This window comes from Ochotona curzoniae, unplaced genomic scaffold, assembly GCF_017591425.1.
Source record: "Ochotona curzoniae isolate NIBS_2020 unplaced genomic scaffold, NIBS_Ocur_1.0 contig_43, whole genome shotgun sequence".
Lineage (NCBI taxonomy): Eukaryota > Metazoa > Chordata > Mammalia > Lagomorpha > Ochotonidae > Ochotona > Ochotona curzoniae.
In genome coordinates this window covers 34,360,377-34,373,872 of record NW_024466218.1, presented here as the reverse complement: position 1 = coordinate 34,373,872, position 13,496 = coordinate 34,360,377, and the positions used below count along the sequence as shown (strand labels likewise).

The window sequence follows — 13,496 nt, the reverse complement described above, 5'->3', positions numbered from 1 at the left end:
GATGTGGTGTGGGCAGATTTCACATGCACTCAACACAAACACGTACACCAAATTAAAAGTGTAGCAAGGCATTGGAAAATGCACATATATTTTAATTTCATATTCTACAAACTCTTTGAAGTCCCATGTACTGTAAGCCAAGCAAGTTATTTTTCTTGGTTTATTGAATGCTGTCTTTTCTTCATCCAGTAAACAAAGGTGTAACATTTAAAATTTAATCCTGCAAAGTTTTTTTGTTAATATTTTCGACTGCATTTGATTTAATTACATGAGTAATTAAACTCAACAGATTCCATTCATGATAGCCAGGTATTGGTTTTCATATATTTTATGAGAGACACTCAGAAACTATGTTAAAAATGGGAAAGAATACTTGGAGGTAAACAGCCTAAAGCTTGCTGCCTATTTCATGCGCTGAAAAGACCTTTGTATCATTCTAGACACACTTGTGCCATATGATATGAATTCTGAGTTTTTCTAAGAAGCCCAGGAAGAATTTACACATTGGTGATGCAGGAAATCGGTGTCACAGGGCTTTGTGTTGGTTGCTGAGGTAAACAAACACCACATTTCCATATGTTCCAGGCACCATTCTAAAAATTTGTGCGTGCTCAATTTTTGGCACAGCTCTTTTATCATCCTACTTTTTACAGATGAGGTGAGATGGGGAGACTTTAGCCCATTCTGCACTCAATTGATGGTGAGTAGGGGAGCTGGGATTCAGAGCCAGGCTTCAGGGACCTTGCTTCTAACCACTGCTCTGTATTTCCGCGTAAAGTGGATGAAAATGTCTTAATTATCAACAGTTCTTCAGTCCTTCAGTACTGAGGAACAAATGTTGGTTTATTATAAATTACCTGGTGGGTAGTTTAGCAGGTAGGATTCTGCTCCAGCAAAGAAAAGCCAAAAGGCAAAAACCAGACTCATGTGGGGGAACCGCAGAAGTAGCCTCTGGGCAAAGAACTCCAAGCTCTTGCTGGAGATGAAAGCTCAGCTCTCACACGCCTTCTGGGTGTCAGCGAGCACCTGCTCTCACTGCTTTGCCAGTTCCCCAAGATGTTGCGCTTATGGAAAAGTCCGCTTGCTCCTCTGAACAACTTCCCAGGGCTTTGCTAGAGTTCCCAGCCACATCATGCCTTCTTTTTTACAGATCCTTCTTCCTTAAGCTTCTTCTCAGATTCTACTCTCCTTCTGAGGTTGTACTTTAGACCTTAATGATGTAATGAGTATTACAAAGAGAGCTGAAATTATTAGCAATCAAAATACTCATCCTTCCACCCTCAGGTTAGCCTCCACAATCTTGCAAGAAAAATTTTTATTTTCTATATTAATACATTCTGAGAACTTACATTGTCTCATATTTGTGTAATTCTGTTTTACAGCTAAATATATGAAATATTTAAATGGGATGGTGTTCCCAATGGGTGTCTTACTGCAACCTGTGGAGTTTTAGAGTAGCATTTGAAATGTTTCTGATTATATCCTTGAGGGTAAGCGTAATAGTAGCAACATAAAATAGAGTTATACCTGAATAAACAGCAGTGATAATGACAGCTTCATCAGCAAATAAAATTAGAAACAAAATTTCCCTTTCCTCCCTATACAGAAAAATACTCCATAATGATTAAAGAAACACTTTTATTGTAGAACAGACATTAAGTCATAATGTACTACATATCATCACAGTAGTTCCCTACCATAGCAAAGACAGAAAGAAATCTCACTAATATAGCCAGTTAGATGCTATATATTACATACACGTTCTAAAGGTAAAGGGCAGCTAGTCTTCAAATAAAAGGGCGTGGCACGCATTTATCATTTGTTGTTCATCCTAGACTCACCTTGCTTGAGGACGACCACCTGCATTAGCTAATTATCTCTATCAAAAGGTAAATGTAAACCTCTCTTGCCTTTATGACAGGAGGTGGTTGTGCAGCTTGGAGAAGGGCCAGAGGAGGGGAGGCTCTGACCCTGTCTTGGAAGCCTGAAAGGCAATTGCTCTGTCTTCTACAATGGCTGTACCAAACAGGATGGCTCCTATGTTCTTGAGAAGGATATTTCTCAATCATAAAGTTAACCAGGGGCTTATTTAGCTTTTAAAAAATATTTACATGTTTCCAGGGATCAGGGAGAGACAGATGATGAATCTTCTGTTTGCTCTTGAAAAGGAGAGGAAAGAAAAGTCAGCTAGAGGATTGCCAGAGCTCCCCAGGCTCTGGTAGGGTAGAGCAGGGCTTCTTGAAGCAGGTTCTGTGGGACAGCGCCAGCTACACTGTCTGGGCTGCTCCCTAAAGGACACGGATTTCCAGGTCATGACCCCAAGGCTACAGGCCAAAGTGATATTTAGCAACGCTTCAAATTACTGCTGTCAGCATTTACAGTGGAGTCTATACTCCTGCTTACTCTGATTTCTAGAGTTCTAGGTCTCACTACTTACCTGATCATGTTTGAACAAAATCATCCAGTAAAAATCACAGATACATAAGAATGAAAATGAGGTATGTTCAACAGTTCTCTCTTGGATAAACATAGTTGCAATACTGTCAGGTAGACACTCTTACCTTTTGTCATAAAATGTCTTTCAATTTCATGATGATTGGGCTCATTTACTCTTGGGACTCAGGTTTGCTCCTATTTTTTCCTTTAAAAATTATTGTTTATTAGAGAGGCAATGTCACAAGGAGAGAGGCAAAGACAGATCTTCGATTCTCTGACCCACTTCCCAAATTCCTGCAAATAGGTGAAAGTAGACTGAAATCAGGAGCCAGAAACTCAACCCAAGCACTTCATGTGGCTGGCAGGAATCCAGCTGAGATGCCCCCCTGCCTCCCAGGATCCATAGCAGCAGGGGCTAGAGGTGGCGTTGTACCAGATACTCTGGTACGAACACAAGTGTGTTAACCGCCCAGCTAAATGCCCACTTGCCATGGTTGTGATTTATTACCCACAATAAAATCGGCAAAAGGAAAAGGCACATAGACCAAACTGGAAGGATTGACTCACACCCAGAGAAAAGCAGGTGTTTAGGTTATAGCACATTGTTCCTGTAAGCTGTTGGGATGCAATACACGACCTGGGCAGTTAGGGAGTTGTAAGAAGGCTGAAACTCCCACTTCACACATACAACAGGGAGTCAGCATTGGGAATACAAGATTCATGAAAATAAGAAAATGAGCAGAATATGCAGTTTTTGCCATTCTCAATTATAATGTGTCTATACTGTCTCATTTTCAATAGGTGTGTCAATAACAATTGAAGTAACTGATGAAGAAGTGTAACATAAAGCTGAGAACAAGTTGAGTAAAATGATGAGCAGGCGATGAAACAGCCAACTGACAATTCTCTCAATGAATATACCAAATCAGGACAGGCACTCTCCACTGGTCCTCCTTTTCTGCCTTAAACACCTGTGTCCTATACTGACTCTCTGAAAATGATTTTGTTTCTCCATGTCTTATATTTCTCAGAAAATGATAATAGTTTCATTTTGAGTAGGAGTAGCTGCTATTCACTCATTAGAAGGACAAGAGGCTGATGTCACGGTCTTCTAATTCTCTGAAAATGAGTTATTTCCTAGGACTTTTTTGTTATGAAATGAAAAAGGTTTCTGAACTAACTACAAAGGAGATACAACCAAAGTACAGAGAGTTTACATTTAAAAACTTGGAATTATAAAATAAAAATAGAAAAACTTGGAATTAAAACAACTTATGGTTCTTCACTGATGCGTGTTTAAGGTATACAGGAAGCTTTGCCATGCTCCGGGCTGCCATCATTTCCCGTGGTTCTCCAGAGCTATAAACGCTTGTCACGAATCCCTCTGGCCTCCCAGGAGGTGAATCTCTCTGTAAGAGCACACATGCTCTGTGTCATGATTACTGCCACATGGCCTTCTCAGGTGGAAAGGATAGAAATGGGCTGTTGCTGTAACCCTAATTTGGAAGATTCGGCTATAAAACGCAACTGTATATAGAGCATGCACTATTAATAACATAGTATATGGTGCTTAAAATATTTAAAGGTACTTCTGCCTGTTGTATTCTAACCCCAGAGCTGCCTTTGGAGAGGACCTTATCATCAATTTGCAGTTGTCCAAAACAAGAAAAGTCTAATAGAGTAAGCATCCTGAGTGAGCTCATGCAGGAGGAGAGCTCATGGCTTTCCTTCTCTCTCAGCCCGAGGTCTGCTGGGAGAGGAAGCTGCACATGTGGCTCCCAAGGTGGCCAGGTTGTGTCAGCTCACTCCTAGCACCTCTGCGTGAATGCACGCACTGTGCCTGTCCCATCTGTACGAAGAATGAAGTCTAATATCCTTGTTCCTCTTTTTTCATGAGCTAAGACATCAAGAAGAACAGTAAATGACACTACTGTTTTTTCTCCAAGAAGACTTTTTATTTTCTTTTTCATTTATTCAGCATCACATTGGTCATTCAACAGTATATTGCTGTAAATTTTTTAACTTTCTTCCTATTGTTGATTTTATTTTATGGCTTTCCATTTAGAATGTATAGTAACTGTGTAATAGAGACTATCATATCCAGATGTGAAGCTATCATGCAGTATGCATTTCTACTGCCAAATCAAAGATGAACTCCCAATGAAACTGTTAAATATATCCAGACAATAGGATAGTGCCATTGTCCATACCTACAATGTCAGGATACACTTAAATAACAGAATGATGGACTTACGACTGCTTATGAAGGACTATGCTATTATATTAATATAGGGGAAATCATTGAGAAGAGGAGATTTGGGGACTGGGCAAGGGAGACTGGGCAGAGCCTATTGAATTGTATCATGAAAAAAAAAAAAGCAGAATGGTAACTGACACTGACTTGACTTGCCCAGGCTGGCTGGAGGCTCAGGATCTGAGATCCTTTCCTAGAATGTTTTTATTGTTGTTTTGCTTTGTTTGTTTGGTTTTTTTTTTGTCGTTTTTAGCATCTAAAGAACTCAGTTTCTTCACTCCCTAATCCCACCCCAAACTGTAATAAAGGATAAACAATAGACGTTAATGCCTGCCCGCGCCTGCCTGCGCCTGCCCGTGCTTGCCCACCTCTGAGGGAGGAGGGAACTGGCAGTGTTTCTAGCAGGAGCCATTTCTAAGGGTTTGAAACTCAGTCATAAATACTTGTCATTGGCAGAAATAGCCTGGAGGGTCGCTGGCCTGGAGTAAATTACTCATTTATAAATTTCACCCAACTTCTTTAAATTGTTTTAAGTGTGTTTATTTTCCACGATGGGAGGAAAAATAATGGCTTTATGGTTCAAAACACTTTTGTCCTCCTATGAATCAATGCAGCATTGGAATCTGAGAGAGAAAAGTCAGCAAAATTCAGCTGCTTAAAACAGGCAGCACTTCTTCTTGCTTGATGAGACTAGCTTGAGGACTGGCGTTATTAAATCTAAGGTCTATTAGCAGAACATGAGGAAAAAGTGAGTGCTGTGTGAACTTGATTAAACACTCCTCCACAAATTCATTCTCACTTACTTTTACTCTTTAGAAACTTTTGCAGCTGTACAGGGCCCAGCCAGTCACGTGGGCACACCGTCCTGGTCACAAGGACTAATTCAAAGAGAGGCAAAGAGAGGGCGGGGGAAGAAGTGGGCAGTAGTTTTGGCTTAGGTAGGCTAGAATGGCTCAGAGTGGGGTGTCTCTGGATTGAGTCAATTTGGCCCTCGGACTTGTACTATATTGCCTAAAGGAAAATCTGTTTCAAGCCTATTTTCAATTACCTAGGATTTATCAAAGCTATGTAATCTCTAAGGAATAAGTAACTAGATTTTTAAATTAGTTATTCTGTCTATGGTACAGGTACACAATGAACCATGCAGTATTTTATGTTGAGAGACTAAAAAAATAAAGTAAATGGATTTGACTCCAGCAGGTCAAACACAAGTAGAAAAGTAGGTAATATGTTTTCTACAAAGTGGAAGATTTGAGCTTTGGATTCATAATTGAGACGTATGGCAAAAGAAGTCTTAATTGCTAGGTTCATACAAATTAGGGCATTATGAAGAATGGCATTGTAATTCCTAGGGGCTGAGTCCACTTCTAAAATGAAAGTTTCTACGTGCTACACTTTAAATTCTCACACCAATATTTGGTAGAATAATCAGTGTTAATGCAGATATTTGTTGACTTTTTTTTCTAAATTCATAAGTAACATACCATTTAGAGAGTTTGTAAAACATAAAAAGTCTAAGAGAAGCAATTGCTTTTAAAAAGTTTTAAAATATATACTTGTCCAACATAGACTGAGCATGTCAAGGTCTACAGGATGATGGTTTGGTATATGTGAACACAGTGAAATATTTGCCACATTTTGTCAAGTTAGCATATTCCTCCCCCCTCTGCCCATCTTACAACCGGAAGTTGCTGTGCTTTTACCAGTACCTGGTCGCCTACCTTCTCCAGCCCTCCTTGCCAACGCTGAGAACGACTCCTCTGCTCTGCTGCTGGGACTCCATGCATGAGATCATAGAGTATTTGTTTTGTTTTGCTCTGAGTTATTTCACCCAGCATCCATGGTATCATGACAGCATTTCATTCCTTCAAAAATGGACAGTTGAGTTGAATAGACATTTTTCAAAAAGACCAAACTTACTGGAAAGGTGGTCATCATTGATAGTCATCTGGGAGACACAAATAAATACCGCAAACATCACCTGTAACCTGTTAGGATTGGCATAACCATGAAAAGATGGCAAGTATATGAAGATAACTCCTGTACACTGTTGTGCAAGGCAAGTTGGTATAGCTGATGTGGGAACCAGAATGTGGATCGATTGGAGTTGAAAGCAGAACTGTCACTCTGTTGGATGTCTTTACAAATAAAATGAAATCAATATCTTAAAAATATATATTCACACCTGTGTTCATTTAGCTTTAGTCACAATAATCAATCAGATACAGAAACAACAGATGAAAGGAGATGTGGAATGTATACACAACGAGGCATAATTCCATTATGAAGAAAAATGAAAGCCTGTGGCACGAGTGGTGCAAGAACCTGGAAGATATCATGCTGGGGGAGGGGAAAGCCAGATTTAGAAAGACAAATTCCACATGATGCACAGAATCAAGCTGAAATAAATAAAATGTGACACACCTTTTCTTTTTTTTTTCCAAAGTGTGTAAAAGAATGAGTAAGTCAGACTCCACATTCTTGCCATGGAAAATAGTGCAGCTAACAGAGGATTTGGAAGGAAAATACAAGGAGGGGAAAGGGGGGAACACTGGCTGAAAAGTGTGATTCCCAAAGAGCCCAGGGATCCTGAGCAAACGGCCAAGCTTCACTCTGAGAACTAGAGGCAGCTTTCCTTTCCTTTCCTTGCGTGCTTCCTTCCTGTTGGGATGGGCAGAGTGGCATAGGGACGGCACGCGCGATGGAAATAACCACGAGTCCTCTGCCCAGGACCTTGTCTCCCAACAGCAAACACTGATGGGGTAGCTTCTGGGTGGGGTGCGTTTCCTGGGTGTGCAGAGGCTGGAAGAGGCAGCAGTCTGACTTCTCTGGGCTGGATCGGCCGTGCAGTGGTGTTTCTCTGGTTCACCGCCGTGTTGAGCGTTGACTCATTAGATTCTCTGCACAGTCTGTGATGTAATTAGGCAGTGTCATTGTCAGCCGGATGAAGAACCCTCTGCTCAGTTGGCTGAGGCATTGGGTGGATGGCAGTTTGATCAGCGGTGAAAGGATGACACTGTCACGTTCCTGGGTGATGCAAAACCCCATGTACATTGGATTGGAGTAACTTATCTTCCCTAATTATGTTTTATCGTGAAGTCAAGTCGAGTGGGATTAAACTAATTCTCCTTATGTGCACCAAACTTCCATGCTTTTGTGCTGAATATACTTACTGTATCAGATATAAAATGTAATCTTCATTTTGTGTTATTTTGATGGCTTCATTTTCTGCAGCAGATTTGGTGCGTGTGACAGGAGCTTACTGGAATTATTCCATAGCTGTTGAACATACGCCCTTTGTATGAGGATACTCAGGGAAAAGCATTAAAAGGTGGTTTATTTTGGTGCAAGAGTGTTTGAAACCCACCCTTACTTCTTGTAGAGTGGTCAAGTTTATGAACATTAGTGAATCCTTAATATGTGTAACTCTCAAAATCATTCTGAATAAAATAAACATCACTTAATTCTGGTTTCCACAAACTTTTTGAAATTGAATTGTTACTTATCCTAAGTTGTTTAACCCAACCTAATCAAGGAACTCACAAAGTCTCTAAGGAGACAAATAATTAGAAGACTCTAAAAGAAAACATCCTTTTCCTTTAACTTTTTCTTTTTGCATTCTCTGCTTCAATTATTGTGCTATAGTTATTATTATACTGTTTATTCACGTTCACATCTTTTTTTTCTGGCTTTAGATTCTTGATTCTTACTACTTTTTTTTTCTTCTAGGTAAAATTGATAACCAATATATCCTCTTTGTGGCTGGAGGGACAGTTTTATTGTTATTTGTTTTTCTGGTTACCACCATCATCGTCATTTCTCGTTACAGGTGAGTGGGACGGCATGCTGTGACTGTTGTTCACCCTGAATAATTCTCCCATTAAAGGTTCTCTATTAAGAACCCCATCGTTTGTCAAGCTGTCTCAGCAATCATGCAGTCTAAAGTATTTTTCTAACATGAAGTACAAGTTGTGGTGGTAATTTTAGAGTAAATTTAAAGCAAACCCAGAGCAGTCATGGAAGTCGGGCTGGCAGCTGCTTCTCTCCCCAGCTGCCCTCACTCTCTCCCACCTGGCTCCCACCTGCTCTAGGGAAGAAGTTGTCAGTAAGAGAGTTCTCTCTCTCTTTCTCTCTCTCTCTCTCTCTGTGTTTGCGTGAGGGAGGGACACAACATGGACACAGAAAGAGAAAAGGACTGAAACAGTTGTTCCCTTACTGGGGGAGCGACTATGTTTTTGATGATGTGTCTCTGGCATTTCATGGACACTTATGTGTTTATTAGGCAAACAAAGATACACATCTCCACTATTCTCTCACAGTAAGTTAGAAACACGCATGCGATTTTTAAAATTATTAATTATTTTTATTTTTGATGATTTTTAAATAGCTGATTATGGTGACAAGGGTCAAGGGCTACAGGAAGGTGGGTGAAATCCCCATTCCCACCTTGTCTTTTTCCTTCCTGTATCTGGGGGTAGGGAGGAGACAAGGAGAGAAGCTGAACTCAACCTCCCAAATGCCTCTGCACCCTGGGATGGAGGACAGCCACTTGACACTAAACCAGGGTCCCCGATGTGGGGCATGCTCTGAGGGTCCTGCTCAAGAGGTTTCAATAGTTCAACAGTTCTGAATTACCGCTGATCTCGCCACTCCAAGCATGATCAAATCTCTCCAGAATCCACTGGTTGACATAGTTCACCGTAGAGTCTCCGTTTGCCCAGGTATTCATTGCCAACACTTGGCTGGGGTAATTGATCAATTTGTTCTGTCCTCCATCCTCTGTTATGGTACCAGGTGTCCTCTGTAAACTGCCATATCCTCCATGTACACCTGGATATGCTGCCTACTGCTCCATCTAAGCCACTGAGAAGGCCCAGCTCTGATACATGCACTCCATGGTCAGATCATGGAACCTGCAACTCTCTCCATGGTTGGGGTTCTGAGTCCAGCAATTCAGCTGGGGGAATCCCCATAGAAACTTCGTCTAAGGTGATCCCAGACCTGATTCTTGTGTGTGCTTGCCAATACAGGGTCTGATATAGTCCACTGCCCCAAGCAGCTTGTGCACATGCTGGTGGTTGCAATTGCTGGGTGAGTTCTGTTTCCAGCCCTGCAAGTACAGTGGCCCTATCGTTAAGTGTCCCTCAGGATTCATTCCTCACCTGCACATACTGTAGCCTTATCCATGGGTGTCCCTAGGCAGTAATTCCAGACTCCCAAGACACCAGAGCTAGCCAGTGGTTGGACAGTGAGCAAAGCCTGGCTCCGTAGGCACTCTGGCTGCCCACAAAACCAGGATTGGCCCACCCCTTCACAGTGATGTGTCAGGAGCTAGGATCCCTAGCAGGGAGCCTGGCCCGGCATGGGTTCTCCTAGCCACAGTCATGGTGGCAATGGGCAGAGCCATGATCCTGAGCATGCCCAGAGCCTTCCAGGATCTTCCTGTAGCATGATCCCTGTGAAGAAAGGAAATTCTCAGACCTCAGGCTTGGACAAGCCCAGGATTGGCCCACCGCTTGGCAGCATTTGCTGTGGAGCTAGGATGCCCAGCAGGAAGCCTGGCTTGGCAGAGGTTCTCCCAGCCACAGCCAAGTGGCTGGGACATTCAGACATCCACACCTCTGAGCAGACTTACCTGGAGTCTACCACATCCAACTTCCAATAGAATTTCCAGCCTAGTTCTCCATTTCATCCTCGTATCCTTGAACACTGTGTGAAGCCCCTTTTTACTAGCTTTTGACTTTAGTAATACTCACCCATCTACTTTCCTGCTTTCAGATCCACCCGCTCACTTCTCCTGGCTCCTCTTCCAAACCTATCAGGAGCATCTCGTTTGATGGACACATTTGGTCTTCCCACTCCTAGCAGAGTTAATCTTACAACTCATTAACCCATTTGTTGAAACTATTCTAACGTTCTGACTGCAGCCTAGTATTCATTTATATTTTCTACCTATGTTACTCCCACTAACATTGACAAATTTTGTGAAAACAACAACTTTTATTCTTTGGGCATACCCAAATTTCTTCCCATTTGTTCTGCTACAAAAATGTGTCTCCTCATATGTGACCTTCATGCTGTGCATGATTCAGTGTGCAGAAGACCTGTGTCCTCGCGGAGAGCTGTCCTGCTTCTCTGCCCCTGCAAACAGACATGATGTCACTCTCCAGAATCACCTTGTGCTTCCTAGCGACTGCTCCCTGCACCCTGCTTTGCATTGTGCTCACTTTCATGCCTGTCTTCTCTTCTGCAATCTTTATAATGTCAGGGATTCTATTTTATTCATTTTTAAATGTTAGATAGTGTTTAGCACTCATCTGTCCAAATAATGGCTGTTCAATAAGCATTTGTCTAATTAAAGCGTAAGGCAATGTTTTTTTTTACCTTTTATTTGTCTGGACAGACTGCCCTCAAATCTTCCCCTGCCCAGAAATTAGAAAATCAAAGTCAATAGCGAAGGGGTGATTGTCACTTGAAAGCTCTCTGCTGGTTCCCGTTGGCTCCCAAAGCAAGGCGCTGGTTCCCGTTGGCTCCCAAAGCAAGGCGCTGGTTCCCGTTGGCCCCCAAAGCAAGGCGCTGAGGGCAGAGATGCACAGAGGGGCGCACAGGAACGTGGACACCATGACCAGAGGAGAGGGACAGAGTGGACGTCTGCAGGGTCACAGATACGGGGCGTGATGGATTATGCATCGCTTTGTACATGACTACCCCAATTGGAATATGAAGTACACTGTCCCATTTGGTTAAATTTGATAGAGAGAAGAGTGGACTAGAAGGTATAATCGTGCCTGAACATGACGAAGGAAAATGCATTTATTCTTTCTATTTTGTCTGTAATAACAATTTTTAGTTGCTACTTCAAATGGAAATATTTCAGGAATTACCCGGAGCATCAACAATGACTCTCAGACAATGCTTGCCTGCTTAAAATAATCCTGCACTTTATGATGGGCTAACTTGGCTAGAAGCCAAAGTGAATTCTTACTTTGCCCCTAGTGCCTGGTGGCCTGAGTGACCCAGAACATTGGGAGTGGTTTATCTGTACTTGTTCTTTATTGCTTTCATGTAGAGATCAGCAGGGGCCTGTGGTTGGGGGGGTGTTGTGTAGTACTGGTAAGTGTGAAAGGAGCCCAAATATAATCTGTAGGCCTTCCCCTCTGACTGTGGGAGGAAAGTTAATAATTGGTGAGACGCTGTTAGGCACTTGTGAGGTTTACACCTAGAATAAGTAAGAAAATGAAGAGATAATGATATAAATAATAAGCATATACCCAAAGGATAAGATTACGTCAGTAGGATGGAAGGATTTCAAGGCGCCCATAGGACACTGTCAGAGTCAGTTTTCATCACCTGGATAATTATTTCTTAGAGGCTTTGTCTTGTTTTCAAGATCTCTATAAAGAAAGTACAGCTTCTGCTGTGAAGAAACTCTGCATTTTTGCCTCTAGCCCATCTACTTTGTGGTTTAACAACAATCTTTTCATTAGAACGATGAAGCAGACAGTCACTGTCTCCCCTTAACTACTTCACACGCAGTACTGCGAGCAGCTGTTTGGACTGTGGTGTTCAAAACTTTAGCTTGTTGCTTCTTCTCTTGTATTATTTAAAATTCTTCATGAAGAAGTCTTTGTAGGTTCTCTTGGCTTTGTGGAGAGTGTGTTGAAGGGGTGGCTCCAGATGAGTCTAGCTGGCTCCTTTGTTCCTTTGCTCTCAGCTTAGTGACTTGGAAAGTAGAAGGGCCTTGGGCCTGACGCGATAGCCTAGTGGCTAAAGTCCTCACCTTGCATGCATCAGGATCCCATATGGGTGCCAGTTCTAATCCCAGCCACCCTACTTCCCATCCAGCTCCCTGCTTGTGGCCTGGGAAAGCAGTCAAGGACGGCCCAAAGCTTTGGGACCCTGCACCTATGTGGGAGACCCGGAAGAGGCTCCTGGCTCCTGGCTTCAGATCAGCTCAGCTCCACCCTTTGTGGCCATTGGGGAGTAAATCAGGGGATGGAAGATCTTCCTCTCTGTCTCTCCTTCTCTCTGTATATCCGACTATCCAATAAAAATAAATCTTTTTCTTTTTTGAGAAAGTGAAGGGCCTGGTTAGAGAGGGCACAGGTCCGTGGATTCATCTCCCGACACTGGGTGTATCTGAAGCTATTTATCCTCATCATACTTCAGTTTCCTGTGGAATGCAGACTCAAAGAAACGTAACAACTTGTATAGATGATTTTAGCGGTGCCTAGAAGATTTTGTAACAGTTAAGTATATTATCACTGTCATACAAAAAATTACAGTTGTCACTTAAAATGCTTTTGATTAGGAAAATGTCTGAGATTATTTGAAGAAGGTGCCAAGCTATTTCTATAACGGGACACTCTTTTCCTTAGGAAAATCACTGAGATAAATTACCAAAAATGCTGTCTGGATGTGCCTGGTGGTCCTCACTCTCGTGAGCACCCTGGAGCAGGCAGGGAGAGGCAAAAGCTGAGGCTTTTGTTGGACTAGAATGTTGGACAGACGCTCAAGGCAATTATGGATGGCTATTTAATTTGCATATATTCTGAGGGTCTGGGGAAATAAAGCATAATCAAAATAAATGCTAGTGTTGGTATGTAACATCTTAATAATCTTTGTTAAATATATGTTCCAGAAGGAGAAAGAGACAGAAAAGAATCCTTTTGGAAAAATCCAGGGATACACAGAATAAGGTGAGAACACTCAGAATCATCATTTTTCTCTTTTATGATTCATGAATATTTTGTCAGTCATTTGATTTTGCAATTAACGATCATTTTTTTTTACCCTTCCTACAATT

At 41.9% G+C, this 13,496-nt stretch overlaps 1 protein-coding gene across 6 annotated transcripts in view; it reads left to right on the top strand.

Moving 5' to 3' along the window:
• CD226 (CD226 molecule) overlaps nucleotides 1-13,496 on the top strand; it is an 81,760-nt gene that overhangs the window by 60,899 nt on the left and 7,365 nt on the right. For 3 of the 6 annotated variants that reach the window (XM_040985110.1, XM_040985109.1, XM_040985112.1), the window contains one exon: nucleotides 8,420-8,519. In XM_040985110.1, the coding sequence (XP_040841044.1) occupies nucleotides 8,420-8,519 (100 nt within the window). Of the gene's footprint in view, nucleotides 1-8,419; nucleotides 8,520-13,331; nucleotides 13,390-13,496 lie in introns of all 6 variants that reach the window. The other 3 variants (XM_040985114.1, XM_040985115.1, XM_040985111.1) reach the window with 2 other exon arrangements.